The sequence below is a fragment of the Chaetomium strumarium genome, assembly GCF_033439665.1.
Source record: "Chaetomium strumarium strain CBS 333.67 chromosome Unknown B0T15scaffold_1, whole genome shotgun sequence".
NCBI classification, from domain to species: domain Eukaryota; kingdom Fungi; phylum Ascomycota; class Sordariomycetes; order Sordariales; family Chaetomiaceae; genus Chaetomium; species Chaetomium strumarium.
The window spans coordinates 2,158,006-2,179,883 of record NW_026944429.1 but is presented as its reverse complement, the minus strand read 5'-3'; the positions used below and the strand labels follow the sequence as shown (position 1 = coordinate 2,179,883).

Sequence of the window (21,878 nt, the reverse complement as noted above, 5' to 3'; positions counted from 1 at the left end):
CCTCCCTCGCCCCTCTTCTTCCGGACACATGCCAAGAGGACGAGCCCCTTAACCGCAGTTACCAGAGACATCCGTCTAAGCTTGATAAGAACGGTATTGTAACCCGTTCAAGAAATCCCAACACCGCGGCGGGTAGCCACGGCGTCGATGCCCTTGTTCTGACTGTGCCGCTGGAGATCGCGATTACGTTTCTCGCCGCCGCCGGGGGTTTCTCCCCCTACTATCGATTTAATGAACGGACGAGTCGCCGCCATTGCAAGCACCCGCAGCCGCAGCGCGCGTGGTCCGGCGAAGGGGTCGGCAGGTACCAACGTCCGTTGGCGCATGCGGCGCATTCAGGCAGTACAGCATGGGCAGAGAGGCAGGAACATCGAACGGTGGCGGCGGAGTGGGAGGAGGAGGTAGGTATGGGGATTACTTCAGCTCGACGGGACCAGAAATTCCCCTGGCAAGTCTGTGGAAATATGCCTGTCTCATCGCCGACGCCATCCCCGCCCTCGCTGCCGAGGAGGTTGGCACACTGATCAGCAAGGGTTTGTGGTCGTGGAGACATGAGTGCAGTACGTGGTGGATGCGATAACGGAGACACCGGCTCAACCAAGAACTCACAGCCACGCGGCGCCCCCTTTCCCCCCCACCACCGGACCCGAACGATGGAAGGGCGCCGGGGGTACGAGGGTACTTCGCTCAGCATCTCAACTCAATTTTTATTTGTTCACTGGGCCGCCGCATGCAACACCTTCCTCTACCAAGCGGTGGACAAGGACGAGGAGGCCTTGAGGATGTTGGGAATTAACGCGGTGCTCGATAGACCCCAGAGCAATGCCGTCCAGGTCGACGAGAAAAAGCGTAAGTTGCTGGAGATTGATCTGGTGATACCTACATCACCTGTACGCGCTCCAGCCCATCCCTGCTCAACAAGAGAAGAAAATGGGAGTGCCCACCGCCAGCAGCACATTGTTTATTAATGTTTAGAACTCGCCGGAAGAAGGGGGGCCGTCCGTGGTTCTGTATTCGACCTCCTCGAGCCGTCACGGTGTTTGGTCCGTAGCCGGGGCTTCAAGAAAGGTTGCGTGTCGTGGGTGGTAAGAGTCGTCGGAGTATGAGTGTGCTGGGATGGGGTGCGTCAACTGTTTATATAAGGTATGCATACCATAATTTGCATGTCTTGGGTGTCTTTGCCTGATGGTCTGTTTACGTTTTCCCAGGGGCGAGTTGCGCGTATGGGGGTAATAGCATGCCCGAGTTGGGACGGCTTGACGACGAATTCGGTCAGAGACGTCAAAGCGTAGATATATATTTTCGTCGCAAACTAGATCCCACAGTAAGATCTGACATGGTTGATGGTGCTAGAAAAATGCTGAGCAGGTATAATTATGGCATGGAAACGTGCTAATCCTCGCCCCATGTAGGAGAGATGACTAGGAGTAGGAAGTCGGTATGGTGTCACGCACGATTTCGAACATACGCCTCATCCACGGCATTATCATTTCAAGACGAACCTGCTGGACTATGACATCGGTGGATTTCCAACGAGGATGTCGTGGTTAGGTAGTTATTTGGTGGTAGCTGTAATGTTGTTGTTTACAGTTAGCGTCACCGCCCCCGACTCAGGGGTATCGCGAGGTAGCGGCACTGCTTTTAACTGTACGTGCGGTAGCTGGAGTACTCAGCTAAATCTGCCGTATGCTTGGAGCCTGAGTCTTGAACGGGAGGGGCCGATGGCGCTGTAACCCAAGCTACTGCGTTCCGCCACAACTACCTAAGTAGCTCCTCCTATAAGAACTAGGCAAGTCAGAGAGTTTCCGGCGGGTTAGATCCATGTAAACAACGGCATCGCACATTAACCTACAGTAATCCCCAGAAAATGCAGGAGGAACCTGGAGGATAGAAATGAGTTCTTAGCCCTACTTGATAGAATAAGTTCAAGTAGAATAAACACCAGTTGCGGACAAGCTCCAACCTGTGTACGCCCATTCATCCATCACCGAGATCGAAGCAGCTAGTTACTAGTAACTACTAGTAGCAGCGACCCAACTTTGCGCATTACATACTCATTATCATCACCACTAACCCGTCATCATGAACCAGGAGAGAACTGACCTCATATTAACACCATTCAACACACTTCGAAACACGCCTTTGCCTCTCCCCACTCAGGCAGCTCCTCCTCATTATATGGCGCCCTGACTTCCGACTTGACGATTTGTATTCCCATCCCCAGCAGACACTCACCCGCAGAGACCTCGCCTTTCGGACCCAAGACGCTCATTTTGAGATTTTCCCTCAGATACGGCTCCACATCCCCTTGCTCCAGACTAGCCAACCTGCCGGCGGCAACGTTCTTCATCAGCGTCGCCGTAAGGGGGACGGTGCCGGACACAGACACGTCATGGTCATCCATCATCATCTGGCCTGCGCCATGCGTGCCGTCCCTGCCTGCATCCCCCTGCTGGCCATCTCCCGGGGCGGCTGCGGCGGCGAACACGCCCATTGTCCCGACATGGTTTGGGGCTGTCGGCCACGCCTCGGGATCGCGAGGGGGGTTGCCTAAGAAGAAATGAACCGAGAAGCTCCCGCCCAGAGCCTGTTTCCCAACCCGGACATTGGCGATCCACTCGTTGTAGCGGTCCCCGGAGAAGATCTTTCCTTCCATAGCGGCGGAGCGAGGAGGGAGTCTGGTGGCGCTGCCCACTTCCCTGCCGGCCCAGGTCGCTGGGCGGCTGCCCTTGAACCCCTGGGCTCGCATTTCCTTGATGAAGAGGCTGGCCGGACTGAAAGACCCGTACAGACGATTCACAGCCTGCCTGGAAATGCGGGACACTGTCTTGACGTTGTCACCGCTGCGAGACGGGCCGCGCACTAGCTCCGGGTAGGTATATCCGAACACTGTGTGATCGCGGACTGCGTCCGACGTCCAGAACGTACCGTTCTCGTGAGAGAAGAAAGGTGTCAGGGCGGTACTGGCACTTTGGACTTGGCCCTGGCGGGTTGTGTATGACCTGACCAGGGCTTTCGACGGCGAAACCCAGGTGTTGGGGTGGAGCGCCTGCCACATGGCCAAGATACGGTCGACCATGCAGTGGTGCAAGAAGAAGACTGGATCAAATGCAGACCACTGGATGAAGGCCATGTGCCCGGGGTTCGGCTCGCCAGGCCCAACGCCGCCCGTCAAACTGTGGATGGTGTCGTGGAGTGACTCGATCGAATCGGCTTGCGGTCCCCATGCATTGTTGCTAAACGTGGTGTAATTGTCATAGCTCGAGAACAAGGCGTATAGTCGCTGAGCAATGGATGGACGATTCTGATCGAGGTTGGCGGCGGTCCGTGAGTTATTAGACACGGCATCCAGATTCCCACTCGACGGGCTTCGGAGCGTGCGATTCCAGTAATTCCACTGCCCATCACATGTCAGCGGAACTCCGCTAATGGGGGAGGAGGGGGGTGGGAGACATGAGTATGACATACGGGGTGGTAGCCGAATGCGGTGGCATTGAGAGGATTGAAGGTGTAGCTGAACAAGGGGTTCGCAATCCTCTGGCGGCCATTGGGACCGTCGACATCGACAAACGGACTCCCGCCAATACTCCGGGGAAGCACGCTCTCGCCCGGAGGCGGCGCGGCTGCCCAGTCCCAGTAGGGAATTCGGAACCTGCGGGCGGCGTCTTGGTAGCGTTGCCTCTCCGTAGGAGGCCAGAGCGAAGCAATCATCTGGATCTGTTCGGACAGGACTTGCTGTGGCACCCAAGTCAGCAAAGTCAGCAGCAATGCCACGGTTTTGCCCGCGAGGTCCCGCGAATGGCCACAACAGAATACGAGATGACACAGATCTGTCGTACCTCGTACAGAGCCATAAAGGACCGGTGCCATGTCGGAAACAGGACCGACGAGTGGGTACAATATCCGGTGTTCTCACTCCCGGGTACCGGGTTCACGTCGTTCCAAGTCTGGTGAGGCATCCCGTGTATCCCTAAGACAAAGGGTCAGAAACTTTCCCTGTAGCAAGTCGGGCTAAAGGCACGCAACAATGTCTCTCATGACTGATAAAGCACCAAGGCGAAGAAGGGCGACACAGACCTGCAATGGCATAGTGCGACGTGGGCGAAGACTGGTCAGTGTGCTGCATCATACTAAGGCCCAGGACGTAGAGCGTCCAGACGTCCTGGTCCTGCTCGAGCTGCCGAATTTCCTGGCGCAGGTGGATGTCGCCGCCGCTCTTGTCTCGGACGACTATGCGTGCACCTCGGGCGACTTGGCGTTTCGCTATCTTGGTGACGTCGAAGCCATAGTCGTAGGTTGCGCGCTGGGCGAACACCAGAGTATGCGCGATGCTCAACACCACAACCACAAGAGATAGCCGGAAGGGGGCCATCGCCGCCGGCTTTCTGTGCTGTGCTCACTGCTTCCGTCGCACGCTAATGTCACGTTTGGTGACCTGAGAGTTTTGCTCCCTGTAACGGGCGAAGGGGGGCGGGATAACCTAAGAGCGCGGTGAGGGAGTTAAGTTGGACGGACTTGTGCGTGTGTATTCAAAACGAGAACGGAGAGTCGGTGGCTGAAGACGGTCACAGGAACGGAGGATAGCCTGGAAGACAAGATTCTTCATCAGCCCACAATGAGCTCACCTCGGTCAGTAGAAGGAAACCGAGCGTTCGGGTTCCCCGTTGCCGCTTCCCGATGCCCGGCCGATGAGAGAGTCTTCAGGTCCTTGGGGGAGTGAGCGGGCCGAGACACCCACCTGGTGCCTAATTCTCAGTTCAGAAACCGAACGTACTAGTACTTTTAGCACTTGAGGTGGTTTGGAAGTTGGGAAGGAGCAATCAAAGTGAATTCAGGCGAGGTACTAACCAACCCAGGTCTCGATACTTCGGAATCGAATGTGTCGCGCCTTCCCTGTGGGGAAGGGGGCAAACAGGTTGTTGCCGTGGGTTCCGTGACAAACGACGGGGTTCCGTAGAGAACTCGAAGTGGAAGTGGCCTGAGTGTTTTAGGTCTTTTCTCTAGCCAGACAAGATCAGCTTTGCTGGAGAGGATGTGGTCAAGGACGCCAGAGGAATCTGTGCGGGACACTGCATGATATAGACCGTCACAGCCGTCTGCCGCGAGCGCATCGGCTGCCGTTTGTTTTGTGTCCGGATCACCGCAGCGGCCTCTCATTTCCCTCGTGTTTCCCACGACAGCCTCGATTTGGAAGCTATCTATAGAGCTATCGCATGGGAAATGTCTCACGCCGTTGCAAAGCCCCCTCGGTAAGGCGATGTTTTACTGTTGTTTTCGCCATGTGCAACATCGGGGGCACCCAAGGAGGCAGCTCAACACAACCCGTCATGCCCGAGTAGAGACACCGACAGAAACCTGGAACTCATACATTGTAGACATATGGCCTGTCTACCTGGAAGAACCCTGCATATTTCGTCACGCCGCCACCATCCCGTTTGTTAATGCCTTGGGCGCCGCTGGCCTCAGGGGGCCCCTCCGAATCGCGTCCTTGGTATCCACCCGGTACTTCAGCTTCACCCCCATCGCCGCCAGCTCGACATCAAGGAACTTCAAGGCCCCGGGCACAGCCACCTGGGTTGTGTTCTCACCCCCTATCCACTGCACACCCTGCCCGTCTTCCCAGATCTCGCCGTCCAGCTTCATGAGATCAAGACCCTCAATCTGATCCAGGCGCATTGCGCAATTCCGGCAACGGACCGTGCCAACCTGCTTGCGTTTGCCGATGAAGGGCGACACCGTTGGCTGCACCGCCAGGAAAGACCCACAGTCTCGGCATATCCAAGACTTGGTGTAGTCTGAGCAGTTGAGCAGCCGGTCCTGGAGCAGAAAAGCGGTTCCGTGCGCCAGTAGGGCGTCGCGCTCCATTTCTCCCACACGGATACCGCCACCCTTCTTGCGGCCCTTGATCGGCTGACCCGTCGTCGGGACCACCGGACCCGTGGTGCGGACCTGGTACTTGTCGTTTACCATGTGTCTCAGCCTTTGGTAGTAGACCACACCGATGTAGATGTCGCAGGCAAACTCCTCGCCAGTTATACCAGAGTACATTGGCTCGTTTCCGTGGTAGTTGTAGCCCGCCTTCATCAGCTGATGCCCGAAATAGTCCGCTGCTGTGTTCTCCTCGTCGAACTTGAACGGCGTCGAGTCCTGCGCCAGCCCGTGCAGCGCGCCTGCCTTGCCCGCGAGAGACTCGACGAACATGCCGATGGTCATGCGCGACGGGAAAGCGTGCGGGTTGATGATAACGTCGGGCTGGATGCCTGACTCGGAGAAGGGCATGTCAACCGCCGGCCACTTCTGGGAGCACACTCCCTTCTGGCCGTGACGAGATGAGAACTTGTCACCGATGACAGGCGACCTAGGAATGCGGAGTTTGATGGAGACGGTCTGCAAAGGTTCGTTGCCCGTGTCGCTCCCGATCACCCGCACCTCCTCGATGAAAGCGTCCTCCGCCTCCTTGTATCTCTCCCAGTGGGTGATGCCGTCACGGTTGATCAGCTGCCCGCTGTAGTCGGCCGAGACGGTGTGCCACGCGCAGAGGATGTCCCCCTCTCGTACCAGACGTCCAACATAAGGCAGCCCGTCGGCGTCGAGCATTTCTCGGTCTGACGCCCGGACCGCGCTGCCAGGAGCGAAGCCGAACATTTTGGTGATGGTCTTCGACGTACGCGTCCTTGTGTCGTCCTTGAGGCTGATCTTTTTGGTCTTGTAGATGGTACCGTGGCCAAAGCCACGCTCGTGGGCCGATTTGTTGATAATCATGGCGTCGTCCATGTCGTAACCCGTGTAGGAAATGACGGCTACTACCGCATTCGTGCCGTTGGGGAAGTTGTCGAAGCCGTATGTATTGTGCAGCGGAGCGCGAACGATGGGCGTCTGGCCCGTCTGCAGGCGATACATCTTGTTGTCCGTCCGATAGCGGATCGCCGTGCCTGGGGTGCCCATTGTTTGCTTACCCATCTGACATTGGTACATGTTACGGGGCGACTGGTTGAAGTCGGAGAAGGGGGTCATGTTCGCCAGAATGGAGAGGATGTTCGTTGGGTCGAACTCGACGTGCGTTGAGTCGCCCGGAATGACTTCGCCCTCGGTGCATGCGATCGACATGTACGGCTGCTCATGGGGACCGACAAAGTCTTCCTTCCCGAGTGGCAGGTACTTGACGGGCCGGACCATCCTGGCTGCACGCGAAGACATGTAGATACCAGGATAGGACCCGCCCTTGGACGTGGGAACATAGCCGATCTCCAGCTGTACCGGGATTCCATGGCCGCCTTGAACCTTCCAGTGCCGCAGGGTATCGGCGACCGCTTTGGCACCGTTTGGAGTGCACCAGCCGATGATCCTACCATCGAGCATGACGACAACGCTCTCCGTGGTTGCCGCGGACGAGTAGTCATTCACCCCAAGCTCCATGGCCGCCCCCGGAACAGCCGAGACGTCCACCGAGTCTGTCATAATCTTGCACTTGTGGGCCAAGTGATTCAACAACCCACACGGCGCACCATCGGGAGTGTGCACGGGGCACAGGAAGCCCCAGGACTCGGGCAGCAGCTTTCTCACAGTCGTTGTCTTGAGCTGTGCGAAGAAGCTACCACGGTGAACCATGCGGAAGTGGCTGATGAAGCGCAGGAAGTTGAGCTTCTCTGCTACGACGGTGAAACCCGATGTTTGTTGCAGGTCGAGACCCGAGGGGCTCTGGAGATTGCCCGTTGACAGGAAGTACTCGAGAGAATTTCCAATGTTCTCATTTGTCCGCCTGAAAATGGCAAGTGGGAAATCCTTTGCGAAAGTGGAACTCGTAAATGCGACCGTCGGGTTTCTCCCCAGGTAGTCGCGGAGCGCAGCCCTGAGAGATACGGAAATCAACTCCTCCAGCCGCTCCTTCAGCACCATGCCGTAGAGGAAACCACCAAGCAGGATCTCCTGGTTCTGTACGGCATCTGGATTGTCGACGGCACAATCACCGGCCACAAGCGCGTAGAGCTTCCGGCAAATGAAGAGCAGCATCTTGAACTTGTCAAGATCCTGCTCCCCCGTCACGTCGACGCTTCCAAGATGGACGAGCACGATCTTGCGGAGGAATTCTGTGCCGACTTCGTAGTCCGACATGGTGTCGGGAACACCGAGCACAACCCGGAACTTTTCTCCCAGATAGGCCCGAGTCTGTGTCTTTGTGTAAAGGCCGTAAGTCTTGTAGGTGCGGAGCAGCAGCTCCACTCGGTCTGTGAGGAAGGTGTTTTCGATGCCTTTCGAGTTTGGCGGGCCCACCAAGCCTTCGAAGATCTCCCGATCGTTTGTCTCGACAAGCGCCTTGAGGACCATCATGACGGGGACCAGATACTCATTCTTCCTCCACGAGAACCTGAAGGTGACATTGCCGTCGTTCAGATAATGGAGCACGTTGGTTTGGGAGGTCTCATCCGGCCGGACGGATCGTACTATGATGCCGTATGGCGTATATGAAGGGCCCCGGTTTGTGAAACTCGGACGGATGATAGCGAGTGGGAAGTTCCTCCGGTTGACCAGCAGCAACCGAATGATTTTCTCGATGCCGTTGACGATGAAGTATCCACCAAGCTCCTCAGATTCCTCTTTTCTTTGAACAAGGAGTGCCGGCGGGTTGTTCTCTAAGTGACACTTGTTGGACTAGGAAGGGTCAGCGAGCGTGGCCGGAGATGGCGCTAGGAGCTAGGGCCGGCGCCGACATACCTTGACCATTATTGGCATTTGCCCGAGCTCTCGAGCAAACTCCTGAGGCTCACCATCATTGACGCGATACTCGAACACGGCCGTGAGCTTCCCCCGGTATGAGACGTGCCGTTCCCGACACTCGGCCGGGAAGATCTCGCGCCGTTTGGCAAATTTGTTGGATGGCGGAACCTGGGACTTCTGAAGAGTGACGCTCTTGTACCGTATCGTCAGCTTATTCCTGCTCGCCGGCGCTGCTCTCTCGTCTCCGTCTAGAAACGTCTTTGTTCCAATCTCGGCCAGTGCATGGTCCAGGAGACCGGGTTTGCCGTCGTTTCGGAAGAGGGCGTTGAAGGCCTCAATATGGGGGTCGACGGCTAATTGGAGCGCAGGATAGGCCGTCCGATCGGTTGGAGGGTTCCGGAAAAGCTTCTCACGGCGGATCGTGTTGTATTCATGATCCCACGACGTATTGGTGCGTTCGGGAGCCATCTTGACTCTCTTGCAGGGCGGAGCTCGTTGCTGTACTATGCGATACAGTCGGGTCGCCCCAGGCTATGCAACAGCCGCTTATCCCGGTCTGGAGTCGCGTTTATTGTCTAATCATTCCTGGAGTCGCACCTTCACTAGCCCGTGGTGCAGACCGGGAATTGGTTCTGTCTCGTACCTGGTTTGGGGGTGAACTTTTTTGACTGCTTATCGCTTATCGGTGGGGGTGGGGCCAGGATAATTTGCTCCACTGACTCCTCCCAACATCGGTTCTTCACGCCCATCTTACTGTATAATAATACGATAATGTTAAGCGTCCTAGATCTGTCATGTCTTCAGATCACTAAACCGCCTTCCGCTCAAATGTCAGTTGCAGCTTGACAGCGGCAACCTTATATTCAATCTTCTCCTGTAGTGAGGTATCGCAGATGTTCAAGTGGGGACGTCCCACTGGTACATCCAAATTCTACTACTGTGGTAACTAAACCTCCAAGGATCCTTATGGACTCATGAGGCCGATGCTGGACTTGGCGACAAAAGCTGAGACGATGACCTCGGATTTATTAGGACTGTAGGGCAATGGGAGTCTGGGGAGGACCACGCCTTTCCTCTCCCTGTTGGATATATTGAGACTCAGATAGGTAGGTATGGAGCAAGCCATTCTGCATAGGTGAGCTCAGCTAGACCTGGAGCTTACCGGTCAGCTTTATAGGCATGTGCTGGTCAAGTCTCTCCGGTTTCTGCAAGTGTCTCAATAGGCATGTGATCTAATGAGCTCATCCTCGATGAATTACTTATGATGATCCAAGCAGCAACTGTTGCTGTTGCAGTACGCACGGTATGACCTTACATCTATGCACCGCCACACCGACGGGAGATTTGGAGCGTGCATGACGCATGTGCTCTAACTAGTACGTAAAGGTACGTTACATACTAGCTAAAAGTACCTTACCGGTGAGCTTTCACTTTACAGGCGTTACATGTACTGTATGTACATATTGTCTGGTATCGTATACTGTTATTTTAGCCTACCAGTTCTTCTCTCGGCGTGGGGAAGCTTGCAGCTGCGACCCCGCTGCTGTTGGTTTGCCTCTGCTGGAGAACCTCCACAAGTCCATCCCGCTGCGAAAGTCATCAGGACCATCTCAGGCGTCTTGCTTCTCTGGAATCAGTTGGAAGCTACCAATACAATCTGCCAGACGGGAAGCTGTTGAGTTCGGTTGCCAAAGTTTTGGGATACTAGGAACAGCGGGTTCCGTTCCTTAGCCCGTGGGTTGAGGTGCACTGGCTCGGCGGTTCGACAGAGCGACAGCCAAACCCTTGTTGGCTGGCGGCAACCTTCCAGGACTGGACCTCGAACTATCAAAAGCAAGCTGGAGCCACCGAAGGGGGGCAATTTCGTCTCATCGGCATTCCATCCCATCCTTACATAGATCGACCACCGCCCGCAAGAGTCCAGGTCCCTGCAGCATCCACAGCGGCAACATCCTGCAGCAACCTTCTTCCAGCTCCGCCCTCCTGCCCTCTACGACCTCTTTTCGCTGCTTATTAGACTTGACGCCGTCCCCTGCCGCGCAGTCGCCTGCGCCGCGGGGCCGCACTGACGGTGACTGCAACCTAGGAGCGATCTCAGCCGCCGCATCCTCGTCCATGACCACAGCCGTTCGTCTCGTCGTTGTCGACAACTGACGTCTCATCTGCCCGTCCTAGTGCTCCACATCCCTGGACCTCTAACCGCCCTCTCGTTCAACATCCATCGTCTTCTTCGCGCACCGAGGCACGGACCACAGCTTTGACTTGCACAACAGTTACCTAGCTTTTGTGTTCCCCGGTGGCATCTCCCCAGGTTGCTAGGTGGGCCTGGTCACTTGCACACCCACGTTTGGCCCCGCCGAGCGCCTTCTCCTTCACCGATCACAAAAAGAAACCTATTCCATTCTGGCTCCTATTTCTCGCGGCTTGCAAAACAACCTTACAAGAACTCCATACGAAACATTCTCATTCCCAGTCCTGCGCCTCCTAGAGAGTCTAAGCGCACAATACTCAAACTAGGCCCTGCTAGAGCTGTCACCGCCCATCAGCCCATCAGCTACCCAACCTCACCTACATCGAAGCTGGGCTCACCGTCCGTCTGCGAACCCTTGAACCGCAGACGCCCGCGCGACTTCCTTGGCTGACACGCCCCTCAAGCTTCCTCCCCTCGTCTTGAACACCGATCGCCCAGCGCGAAGCGCAGCGGACCATGGCGGGACTTTTCAGGCGAGTGTACGACTGGCTGTTGCGGACGTTTTGGTGAGTTTGACCGCTACGTATGCCCCGCGCGCTGCAAAGCTGCGGGCCCTCCCCGGCCGCATCTCATCGGCAGCACACCGCTGCGATGCATGAGTTCGGTGCTAATTCGACATAGGGCGACTGAGATGGATGTAACCATGATCGGGTTGCAAAATGCCGGCAAAACGTCGCTTCTCCGCGTGCTCTCAGTGAGTAGACGACAGGGCGCTCGATCAACGTAGTCCGTATTGCTGATACAAGTTTTTTTCGTCGCCAGGGCGGAGAGTTCGCGATCGAGTAAGCCATCCGTCCTTTTCCCACACAACTTTCCCGGGTGTCCCCGGGAGCAGTTCCGCCCACCATTTCGATGGGCATTCCTCGGCTAACCTCCTCTTGCAGCTCGATTCCCACAGTCGGCTTCAACATGAAGCGCGTGCAACGGGGGCATGTGACACTCAAGTGCTGGGATTTGGGTGGCCAACCCCGCTTCCGACCAATGTGGGAGAGGTATTGCCGCAATGTCAACGCGATTGTCTTTATCGTTGATATTGCCGACCTGAACCTGCTTCCCGTGGCCCGCGAGGAGTTGCATTCGCTAATGCAACAACCAAGCCTCGAGGGCATTCCGCTGCTCGTACTTGGCAACAAATCGGACTTGCCCAACAAACTCACGGTGGACGAGCTGATCGACGCCATGGACCTGAAGAATATTGCGCATCGCGACGTGTCCTGCTATGGCATCTCGGCCAAGGAAGAGACGAACCTCGAGGCTGTCCTCCAATGGCTGATGAAGTACGCCAGTAGGTGAGCGCCTCTGCACTGTGAGCTTGTTGGATCTTTCTTGAATACCCAGCTTTCGACGAGGAGGATTCGGTTCGCACGGGCTTTGCGTCGGTTTGATTTCCGGTGATCTTGATTTGGCTTTGCGTTTGCTTTCACTTGGGTGTTCGACGCAGGTCTCGGGGCAAAGACGTATCCAATTATCGGCCGGCGACGTACAACTCTCTTCTCTCAACAACTCCCTCTGTTCATGTGGGCGGCGTTTGAAGTCTGCGATGTTATCAAGCCTTTCTCATAGATCGACGTTGCCCGCGCCGTCTCATATGCCGAAGATTAGGTCCGTTCACGAAGCCCGACGCAACGTTGCCGTCGCTAGACGAGCGCAGACTGGAGCCGCAAGGCCGGGCATGGTTCAGTATTATCGTTAAGTGGCGCTTGCCACACACCGCGCAATGGGGAGGGGAGGAAATCATGAAGGTAGTTTCAGAAAAGGCGCTGTTTTTCTGAAACAGGTCGGCCGCGAGCAAGGAGAGCAAGGGCGTGATGAGAAATGCGTGGTGATTTGTATCTCGAAGATTTAGCCAGCATTTTAATCCTTATGACGATTGAATGACGAGAATTGCAGTAACTGATGTACCAAAAGATAGACGAGGACCGTAAAGAAGACAAGCCTGAGTGGGACTTTCACTGAGAGATGCCACAACAGACTCCCTGCTGTTCGCGGTTCTGCTGCGCAGACGCCCCCATGTTCGTGATGGATGGCCGCCCCGCCAAATTGGGACGTGTGTGATATGCAAGTAGCTAAGCGCTGGTGTTGAGAGCACCAGCGCGTAGGTTCGGAAATCAGAGTGGAAAGTTTGAGACGAGTCGACTAAAGATTGAGACAGGAACAGAGAGAGCTTTCCGCTTGAAAAAGGGAGGACCGAAGAAAAGCTGCGATCTCCTCGTGTTGAGAGGGGACTGCATAGCATGAAGTACTTGAACTTGCACACGGACCATTTGGACCATTGACGTGTGAAGGTATCATTGGCTGCTTGCTTGCTTGGGGAATCCATCGACAAGACACGCGCCGACGACGGAGGGGCAGGGCAGGCCTGGCAGGGAGGGGTTGTTGAACCTGACTTCGCACGTAAGCCAGTTCTGACTTTGCCATATGGTTCCTCGTTTTTCCGAAATCCTAGTACTCGTTTCTGTCTTTTACCTTATATCTATCCTTGTATTGTACCTGAGGCTGTAGTCTGTTCCGAGTTCACTTGTGGTTTCGGTGCTCGGTGTTGATAAGTTCAGTCAACGTTTTTTGGATGTCGGAGGTGTCCGTCCAGGCGTTATCACGCTCGTAGTATCACCTACCACCGTATATAGATATTACGCAGCTCCACCTACAGGATACAAGCTTCCAGGTTATTCTAGCCCGGTAAAACGCGATACTGGGGAATGCGATCGTTCAGCCTGAGATGTAGTACCCGAGGGGGCGGGATAGCGTCAAGACCGTGACCGAGTCCACAATGAGATGGTTCGCTAGAGCCTAGGGAAATCAAGAGGGACGTAATCCTGGCAAGTGTCGAACCGCCTCTGCACAGCATGCCTGCCTGAGACATCTTCCGAGTGGCCTGCCTATCCAGACGTGGTATCACTCTCCTTCGCCATCAGTCTGTATCCTCACCACCTAAACTCGTTCCTTGACCAAACAGTGCGATAGCTCGTAAAGTGGTGGGCTAAAAGCAGGCCAGGTTTGCCCTCCAAGGCCCATGATTATTCGCCTGATCTTGATGGCCCTGTACTTGCCGATGCTGAGCGCGCAGATCGAAACAAAGGTGTCATATCTGCCTGTCTCTGTGCGGAGTGGTGCTTCCAACTAATCCTTCTCCGGGCGTTTCGACTGGTTGTGTGTAGAGCAAACCGATGCACTGTAAACGAGTCAACAAGTCCCGGTGCCTTCCAAGCATGCCGCACAGCTCATGATCTTCCATTTTGCCATCGTCAAGTGGCATCCAGCTTGGAAGAAATTGAATTGTATTCCTGCCCTGGTATGGGTGAGCCAGGTGGTGACCCGAGCTGTTCTATTGCTGCCACAATGCTCGCCCTGCCCAAGAAACAGCGGTCCCGGATTTCACATGATCCACATATGGATAGACCCGCCAGGAGCATCGTGAGGGGGGTCAGGTAGACTCGAGTCCTATTCCTATCTCCCAAGTCGCCATGAAGTAACACCTCAGCAGGCCATCGTCGGAGACCGATATCGACTCGTAGCTGATCAATGCAATGCCGAACGCCGTCCGTGTCCACGCAAGTCCCCGTTTCCCAACATGACCAAAACCCCGATCAACGGTAGGACTTCTGGAATCTCGCACGAGCACCCTTTCCACCGAACTTCTTGGGTTCGCAACGCCGAGGATCGGCGACTAGCAAGCTGCGGTCGAACTGGATAAGGGCGGTCTTGAGAAGGTTCTTGGAGTGCTCATCGATGTACTTGGCGTAATAGGCGATCTAGATCACTTTCGCGTTAGCATATCCGTTTTCGAGGCGCAATCGAGGTGCAACGGGCACGGAATACTGACAATAGCCTTCGCAATCTGTCGATGTCCTGAGTTAGCATTTCCTTCTCCTCAGGATCCATGTACGAGTGCCAGGGAAACGTACCGCCTGGCGCACCGCATAGACCTGGGAAGTGTGACCACCACCAGCGACCCGGATGCGAATATCGACCTCGGCGAACTTATCCGTGCCGAGAATCAGGACAGGCTCGTACAGCTTCGCCCGGAGGATCTCTGGGGCAAACAGCTTGAGCGGCTTGCCATTGACCTTGATCAGGCCCTTGCCCTGCACACAGCGCGCGACGGCTGCGATGCTGTCAGAAAGCGATCCACCGAATGTTTTCCTCCAGACAAAATTCCGTACCTGTTGCATTCTTCTTCTTGCCGAACACCTGAACTGCCTGGGTGGTCGCCATGTTGACTTGATGGCAAGATACCTTCCTGTTTGTTAGTTCGTGGCTGGATTTTTCTCCCTGTCCAAATTTTGTGTGTGGAGGGGAATTCAAGATGGGGCTAGCGTCAATCACGTGGCTTTGCTTTGTGGCTGAACAAAAGAGGATGTGGCTGTTCTCAGGCAAGTGGGGTCTCCGGATCCTATGCCAACCCGCCTGCGTCCGTAGAATCCACGGGCCGCAAGACGCCAAGATCTACATACCTTAACCGGGTGGGTCTCTACCTCGTGTAAGTCCGGCAATTACTATGAAGGAAGCTATTCGATCCGTACACATCATGCAGAAGATCTCGGCGAAGAAATGTTATGACATCGCTGTTCTTTGCTATCTGGATATAATGAAGGTCTACAAGACCACAAAGGAAATGAATACCTGATGTGCCAGTTGCATCGCGTCCGGCAACCGAGCGTTACGAGCGTGTGTCATGCCATACTTTTCGGTGGTGCCTTGAAGAGCCGCCCCAAACCGGAAAGATCTGTGGCCGAGCTTTCTGCGCCTCACACCGCGCGGGTGAGAGGAACTCCTCGTGCTCCCGTGTATCCGTAGCAGTGAACCTGTGAGCATACTGTGTAATGGCAGGCTTGGCTGTAGAGCACACTTGGCCACGCTGGTTTTCGAAAGGCAGTTGTCAACAGGAGCGGGAAATGGCTGTTTTGCTCCTCTGCATTACAGAATTCCAGATATCAGCAGAGGCATGGCAGGCTCGGCACAGAGCAGGCTGCCTCCCATTCCACAACCAGCAGCTCAGCCACAAAATTGACAAATCCCCAAGTTCGGAGTGGGGAAGCCCGAATCCCACAGTGCACAGGCTGGCGTGACGGTGATTGGCCGATTGATCCGCAGTACTGAAACTGTGGGACGTACGTCACCTGCGGCTTTGTCGCATCGATACTTCAACTTGCCAACACTCCCGCCTCTTCAACCGCCACATTCCCCGACTTCTAAACCTCACCTGCAGTTACCGACGTTTAACATTACCATTCTCACTCAACCCACGTGTCCCGGTATCTCAATCATAATTTTTGCAGCTCCCGCGCAAACATAATCCGCAATCCAGATTATCGGAGCAGTACACTACGATGGCGCCTCTCACTGAGCAGGTAGCCGCATTCGTGAAGCGCGAGGATGGGTACGTACAAAGCTAACTAGCACTCCGACTTCACCCTTGGCTAACAACACACTCTTCAGTTGCGGCGCCGGCCGTTATCGTGGCAGGGATGGGCTCTGCTACACATACTCAGGATGGTACTGGTGGGGGAGATGGGTCTTCGCGGCCCTCGCGATCCTCTTCGTCATCCTCCTTTTGTTCTCTTTGTTGTATGTCACCTTAACTATCCCTCCATTATCCTCCCCGCGCAAGCGAACGACTGGCTAACGCGTCCTCAAACAGCCGTAATTCGCGCCGGCGCAGAAAGCTAGGATTACAGCCAATGTACGGGACCGGCTGGATGGCACCCCCTCCCCAATATTATCCTCCGCCTCCGCAGTACGCCGCGCAGGACCCGCATGCCGGGAATCCGCCGCCGGGCGGTTACAAGTACGGTCAGGGTGATGGGTATGGAAACCAGGAGGGCATTCAGCTTCAGCAACCCTCCAGCGCCTACCACCGTCCCGATGCCGATTACGCCCCTCCTCCCGGGCCTCCTCCCAACCACGGCAAGTAAATTGGCGCTGGGCCGAGCATCAGTGGGCCATTGATAGGAGAAGCAAAACCTCTATTTGCCGTTACTCTGATTACTGTTATTTCTATTGTGAAGGGAGAAAGGTTCGGGAGCTGGCGTTACCTGGATATCTGGGCATGCTCGGGCGGTCAATGGACGTGACGTCTCGGAACGAATGAGTAATGGCACTCGTTATGATGATCGGTGGCTTAGCATTCCCTCTAAACAACAATCTGAAACTGTATTCTGTCGGTAGATTCTGTAATCGATCAGCGATTTGAGCGAGATCCCAGCAGATGCTGTTGTCCGGACCGCTGCGTGTGGCAATAAAGCTCTAGAGCTTCTTGAAGAACCATACAGCGACTCCACAAGACCAGTGGACGTCTGGACGACATGCTTCGGCGAAGAAGAGCAAGGCCTCTCGAGAGTAGGACTTCTCCACATGATTTATGTTGGGGGTACGAATATCTGATTGTTTGACTGTCTGCAGACCAAGACCTTGAACCCGGCTTGAGGCAGAAGTTCTATGTATTACACTCCGTACAACACGGCACTACGGAAGTTGACGACGGTACTAATATCATCCTATAGCGTCTCTCAACCAATTGGTTTCAACGTTTTATGTCGGTTTCGTTCCCTGGTCTTCACGAAGCCGGTTCCGTTCTCCTTTTGACGGACCCAGCATCGGGGGTTCGTGGAGATCTGGGCGGGTCCCGGGGGTTTGCTTGACGATGCCGATTTGGCGGCTGCGGTGATGCAAAACTCAAAAGCAGGGACCAGAGTTCAATTGCTCCAAGTGGAGAGTTCGGATCTCGGAACCCCGCCCTCGTCCACTCATCAACCTCTGAAGCCAGGCTGCGCGTCACTACGTGATTCGATCTCTGAAAGCCCGAGTCAGATGCCTAGCCCATGGGTAGAGCCTCAATCCTATAGTGTACAAAATGCAGTGGCATGGATTCTTTTCGTAGTGAGAGTTATTAGTCGAGGAAACACAGCCTCGATGCCTCTGAGGCGTTGGACCTGAGGTTCCATTGCCAAGTCGAAAACGGTTGGCCCCTGTTGCAGGGTCTTGAAGCGTTGGTACCTTGCAGAACGGAAGATGAACGAGGGGCGGGCCAATGCAAATCCGCGCATCGCTCAGTTCGGCAGCCCGCACCCTTTTCGACCTGCTGCTGCGGGCGAGAGGATTTCGCGCGCCTCTCAATCTCCCCAGGCCCCAGCTCTGACTTGACTTCCAATGTTGCCTTCGTAGTTTCATCCTTTCCAGAGGTGAGACGCGCAGGGCCACTCTCAGTCATTCGTTATCAAGACCTTTCCAGTGCGCCAAACTCCAAAAGCGACCACGCTGACGGCGATCGTTGTGCCCGCCATCCTGTACTACGTACATACCTTATTACCTACCTACCTGAATCTAACCACACTCATTCCTTGTTCCCAAGGCGCCCACATTCGACCTTTGTTTCTGTCGCTCTTTAGTACCGGTCATTCTTCGAAATCAACACGGCTATTGATCCACGAGGGAACTTCCAAGCCTAACATTTGCGCTCCGTTGTTTTTGGAGACGGTCGTTTCGAGCGCCAATTTGGGTATCCGACTTTCGCCAGGCTCTGCCGCGATCAGAAACGGACCGGCGGGCTCGCAGCGGTAGCGGGACCACGTCGGTTTTCAGGCGATCATACACACAAACATTAGACCTACCGCATAATGGAGTTGTAGCACGTTCGTTGGATAGCGTTGGGCCGTTCATGCGAGTGCGGATCGCTCTTTTTCGATCTCGCACATACCGGCATTGCGCAACCTGAGTCCGCGGCCTTTGAGCGGGTGGTTGGACATATCAGCGGCAAGATGCCCGCGATCGATGTGGCGATGGAGAGGAGTTTGAGGAGGGGGTTTCTGGATTTGGTGGTAGCCAGTTTACGGCCAGCCCTTGGCCGGAGGGACCTAGCAGGACAGCTCACAGACGTCAAAACGGCCTTCTCCAGCTGGGACAATTGTATGCAGGTCACCTATTGCAAGTACGTCAACCCCTGACACGCTCCCAAGACACCCGTCTGCGAACCGAGACTAAACCCTCGTCCTTTTAGGTGGCCTGTCATTGCGGTAATAATCATTGGCGGCTTAATCATCTTCTCTGTGATTTGGTGCATCATCCGTTGCGCCTGCTGCGGCTTGTCTTGCTGCTGTTCATGCTTCTCTTGCCTCAAGTGCTGCGGCAACTGCTGCGGTTGCTGTGATCCGCCAAGGGGCAGCCGACGCAAATATCTCGACGAGCCATACATACCCCCACACCATGGCCAGGGATATAAATCGCAAGAGCCCATGCACACGGGTTTTGGCACCGCGGCAGTACCGGCGGCGAGCAAGGAGCCAGACTTCCCACAGTATGCCGAGTTTGACGTGAGCGGCAAGAAGAACGAAGATGCTCTACCAGAGATGCCCAGCTGGGAGGGAGCCGAGCGCAAGAAAGTTCTTCTCGAAGAGGAAGAAGCGGTCGAGATGGACGCGCTCAAGAAGCCCGAAGCTGGTGGGCAGGTTGCTGGTGCCGGCGCAATGGGCAGAGCTGCCACGGGGCTGGCGACATCTCCGACCGGGTCACGATCACCAGTCAACCGCAGTCCGTATGGGCCACCAGGTCCTGCCTCCGGATCCAATGGGTACTATGGTGTATCTGGAAACGATCCATACGCGCAAGGAGCGCCGGGATATAATCAGCCAGGCATCGCTTACAACGAGTCGGGACCAGGATACGGTGCGGCAGGCGGAGCAGCGGGCCCACGGTCGCCGCACGCTTTCGATATTGGCGGGTACAGTGACCCGTACAGCAACGCAGGCCACGGACAGGTCTACAACTACCCAACCGGGCAAGGCAGCTATGGCAACTACGGAGCCGCGGCGCACCAGCAACCATACGACAACTACGACGGCTACAGCTCCCAAACAAACCAAGGCTACGGCATCGCCCGCCAAAACACCCCCCACGAAATGGACGCCACCCCTTACGGTGCTAACCCACCTCGATCACCCGGGCTGCAAGGGCCATACGGTGCTTCATACGGCGCGGAATCGAGACGCTCTCCTGTCCCGCAAGGCCAGTACGGCTCCGCGCCGTACCCGGCTGACGCTCGACGATCGCCCGCACCTCAGGGCGACTATGCGAGGCGGTCACCAGCACCCCAGGCCGACTACGGCAATAGTGGCAGCAGCTACAACAATAACACGGGGTACGGCTCATCCCGAGCGCCGCCCCGGCGTGAGTACTCCACCAACAGCAACAGCAACGGCATAAGCTCTCCCACGCCTCTGCGGAGTGAAGCCGGGTTCAACTTTAGCTCCGGTGGTTATAGCCGCCCGCCTCCTGCGCCGGCAAGTCCCGTGAATGGGGGAGGCGGTTATCGCCAGCCGAGTCCGGCTGCTGAGAATCAGGGACAGCGCACCGGCGGGTATCCGGGGTACAGAGCGTACCAGCAGTGATCAGGGTAGGGGTGTATGGGATTGGATGGGTGGATTCGGGATTTTGATGACTATAGTCTTGCTTAACCACGGCGTTTGGCCCGGCTACTTCCTTTTTCTTCCTCTCGTTTTCGTCCATTGGTTGTTCCTATTTTTCGTTCATGTCACTGACATATAGATGGTGTTTCTCCTTGATGATCTGGAAATCCAGCCGGCCAGGACCGCACCAGTTGCGGTCTTATAAGAATGAGGGAACGTGGCGCTGGCAAAGAGCTGATGCGATGTTTCTTTTCTTTCTGTGTTCGGCAGGGCTTGCTCCATGATTTCTTCTGTCTTCGTTCTCGCATTTACTTCTTCGGCTTGTCAGACTGGCGAGCTGCTGTCATTCTTGCAGGCTGTCATGCCCGCTGTCTGGTAGTTTTATATTCACCTGCTTTGGGGGTGAGGGCTGGTGTTTGAATCGCGGTTCGTTCTGTGGATAGGAACGGGAGCTGGGATTGCTGTGGTTGGTTACCTGGGGTTGGCTGTGCTGCCTTGGCCGAGTCTGGGCAACTTCATGGCAGCGGTCTTGGTGGTTACACTACTAGTACGAGACACCTCCAGTTAGGTAGAAATCTGAGGCGATGGTTGGTTTTACCTACTAGTAGTTTCAAAGCTTGGCATCACGGTCGTGAGATAGTCGCGCGTCGATGTAGGGGTGTTAATGTGCGACTATTACCTACCTAGTTTGTACTGCCAGTGCTGGCCGCATGAATGTGACCGTGGTGGAATCTCGGGCGCTCCTCTGAGAGTTGTGGCGAACATCATACTTCCGATTGGGTGCTCCAACATTGGAGTGGCTGGGCAGATGGGTTGAGAGTGTTGTTGTGTTTGTTTCTATATTTGTCCTTACGGCTGGGAAGCACGTATATCCGTACGCAACCGCAGATGTTGCACGTCCACGCACACGACATGAACCGGGGAGGGTGCTTACTTACTATGAGAGATACGGATACCCAGCAAACTTCAAAGTTATCCGGATTATACTTGCATTACTTCGTAGATTTATGCCTTCCAGATATCTCCTTAACGCTCCGTCACGAACCAATCCCCTTTCGCTTCCCGTATTATCCCCACTAGGTAGGTTGTTGCGGTCTGTCGATAGCTCGTCGTACGGCATTAACCAACGGCGTCCGGCCCGCCCCGGGATGCAACGCTTGTTCGGAACATTATCCGGTTGTGACAGGAACTTCTCGGTTCTTCATTATCAGTGCATACAACATTTATACAGCCAATCACAGAAACCGCCAACTCATCCAAACCACCAACAGCGCTGAAGCGATGCGGGCGGGGTAGGGTGCTTCGGTGAAGAGGCCGGCGAGCCCCGAGGTTTGGCAGGACGAGTGGTTGATTCCGCGGCTTTATCAGTTCTGCCATCCCGAGACATTCGAGCGCAAAGCCCCTGGACTATTCAAGGCCATGTATGTAATTGACTCGCTCAATATGTCCAACGGTCACCGTTTCGGAGTGTTTGTGGATTGACAAGACCTCTGGTTTCGTCGACTGAACTG

The 21,878-nt window shown here is 55.4% G+C and overlaps 6 protein-coding genes across 6 annotated transcripts; 3 read left to right on the top strand and 3 right to left on the bottom strand.

Moving 5' to 3' along the window:
• Nucleotides 1-1,976: 1,976 nt before the first annotated feature.
• Nucleotides 1,977-4,485, bottom strand: B0T15DRAFT_20979 (uncharacterized protein). Its single transcript, XM_062862659.1, has 4 exons — nucleotides 4,078-4,485; nucleotides 3,840-3,970; nucleotides 3,469-3,735; nucleotides 1,977-3,397 (listed from the first exon to the last, which is right to left on the bottom strand). Exons 1-4 carry the CDS (start codon nucleotides 4,370-4,372, stop codon nucleotides 2,120-2,122), a joined length of 1,971 nt encoding a protein of 656 aa, XP_062725783.1. The 5' UTR covers nucleotides 4,373-4,485; the 3' UTR covers nucleotides 1,977-2,119.
• A 570-nt stretch (nucleotides 4,486-5,055) lies between these two features.
• B0T15DRAFT_406720 (uncharacterized protein) lies at nucleotides 5,056-9,333 on the bottom strand. Its single transcript, XM_062865314.1, has 2 exons — nucleotides 8,713-9,333; nucleotides 5,056-8,649 (listed from the first exon to the last, which is right to left on the bottom strand). Exons 1-2 carry the CDS (start codon nucleotides 9,181-9,183, stop codon nucleotides 5,416-5,418), a joined length of 3,705 nt encoding a protein of 1,234 aa, XP_062725782.1. The 5' UTR covers nucleotides 9,184-9,333; the 3' UTR covers nucleotides 5,056-5,415.
• A 2,089-nt stretch (nucleotides 9,334-11,422) lies between these two features.
• Nucleotides 11,423-12,259, top strand: B0T15DRAFT_386284 (P-loop containing nucleoside triphosphate hydrolase protein; the record flags this gene model as incomplete). The annotated part of the gene is made up of 4 exons (XM_062864315.1): nucleotides 11,423-11,472; nucleotides 11,588-11,660; nucleotides 11,729-11,748; nucleotides 11,851-12,259. The coding sequence occupies 4 exons, from the start codon at nucleotides 11,423-11,425 to the stop codon at nucleotides 12,257-12,259; spliced, it is 552 nt and encodes a 183-aa protein (XP_062725781.1).
• Nucleotides 12,260-14,553: 2,294 nt separating this feature from the next.
• B0T15DRAFT_570650 (ribosomal protein S9) lies at nucleotides 14,554-15,276 on the bottom strand (the record flags this gene model as incomplete). The annotated part of the gene is made up of 4 exons (XM_062870843.1): nucleotides 15,130-15,276; nucleotides 14,872-15,071; nucleotides 14,790-14,804; nucleotides 14,554-14,718 (listed from the first exon to the last, which is right to left on the bottom strand). Exons 1-4 carry the CDS (start codon nucleotides 15,179-15,181, stop codon nucleotides 14,554-14,556), a joined length of 432 nt encoding a protein of 143 aa, XP_062725780.1. The 5' UTR covers nucleotides 15,182-15,276.
• An 890-nt stretch (nucleotides 15,277-16,166) lies between these two features.
• B0T15DRAFT_20674 (chitin synthesis regulation, resistance to congo red-domain-containing protein) lies at nucleotides 16,167-16,976 on the top strand. Its single transcript, XM_062862628.1, has 3 exons — nucleotides 16,167-16,346; nucleotides 16,406-16,534; nucleotides 16,608-16,976. Exons 1-3 carry the CDS (start codon nucleotides 16,297-16,299, stop codon nucleotides 16,879-16,881), a joined length of 453 nt encoding a protein of 150 aa, XP_062725779.1. The 5' UTR covers nucleotides 16,167-16,296; the 3' UTR covers nucleotides 16,882-16,976.
• Nucleotides 16,977-18,539: 1,563 nt separating this feature from the next.
• Nucleotides 18,540-20,462, top strand: B0T15DRAFT_20607 (uncharacterized protein). The gene is made up of 2 exons (XM_062862623.1): nucleotides 18,540-18,893; nucleotides 18,963-20,462. Exons 1-2 carry the CDS (start codon nucleotides 18,724-18,726, stop codon nucleotides 20,347-20,349), a joined length of 1,557 nt encoding a protein of 518 aa, XP_062725778.1. The 5' UTR covers nucleotides 18,540-18,723; the 3' UTR covers nucleotides 20,350-20,462.
• The last annotated feature ends 1,416 nt before the right edge of the window (nucleotides 20,463-21,878 follow it).

Excerpts from the sequence above, each read along its gene's own strand:
- B0T15DRAFT_406720 (XM_062865314.1), bottom strand. The coding sequence starts at position 9,183 with ATGGCTCCCGAACGCACCAATACGTCGTGGGATCATGAATACAACACG. Across the intron at positions 8,650-8,712 it reads AAATGCCAATAATGGTCAAG|TCCAACAAGTGTCACTTAGA; the intron begins GTATGTCGGCGC and ends GACCCTTCCTAG.
- B0T15DRAFT_20674 (XM_062862628.1), top strand. The coding sequence starts at position 16,297 with ATGGCGCCTCTCACTGAGCAGGTAGCCGCATTCGTGAAGCGCGAGGAT. Across the intron at positions 16,347-16,405 it reads TTCGTGAAGCGCGAGGATGG|TTGCGGCGCCGGCCGTTATC; the intron begins GTACGTACAAAG and ends CACACTCTTCAG. Across the intron at positions 16,535-16,607 it reads CTCCTTTTGTTCTCTTTGTT|CCGTAATTCGCGCCGGCGCA; the intron begins GTATGTCACCTT and ends GTCCTCAAACAG.
- B0T15DRAFT_20979 (XM_062862659.1), bottom strand. The coding sequence starts at position 4,372 with ATGGCCCCCTTCCGGCTATCTCTTGTGGTTGTGGTGTTGAGCATCGCG. Across the intron at positions 3,971-4,077 it reads GTCGCACTATGCCATTGCAG|GGATACACGGGATGCCTCAC; the intron begins GTCTGTGTCGCC and ends CCTTTGTCTTAG. Across the intron at positions 3,736-3,839 it reads CCTTTATGGCTCTGTACGAG|CAAGTCCTGTCCGAACAGAT; the intron begins GTACGACAGATC and ends TGGGTGCCACAG.
- B0T15DRAFT_20607 (XM_062862623.1), top strand. The coding sequence starts at position 18,724 with ATGCCCGCGATCGATGTGGCGATGGAGAGGAGTTTGAGGAGGGGGTTT. Across the intron at positions 18,894-18,962 it reads ATGCAGGTCACCTATTGCAA|GTGGCCTGTCATTGCGGTAA; the intron begins GTACGTCAACCC and ends TCGTCCTTTTAG.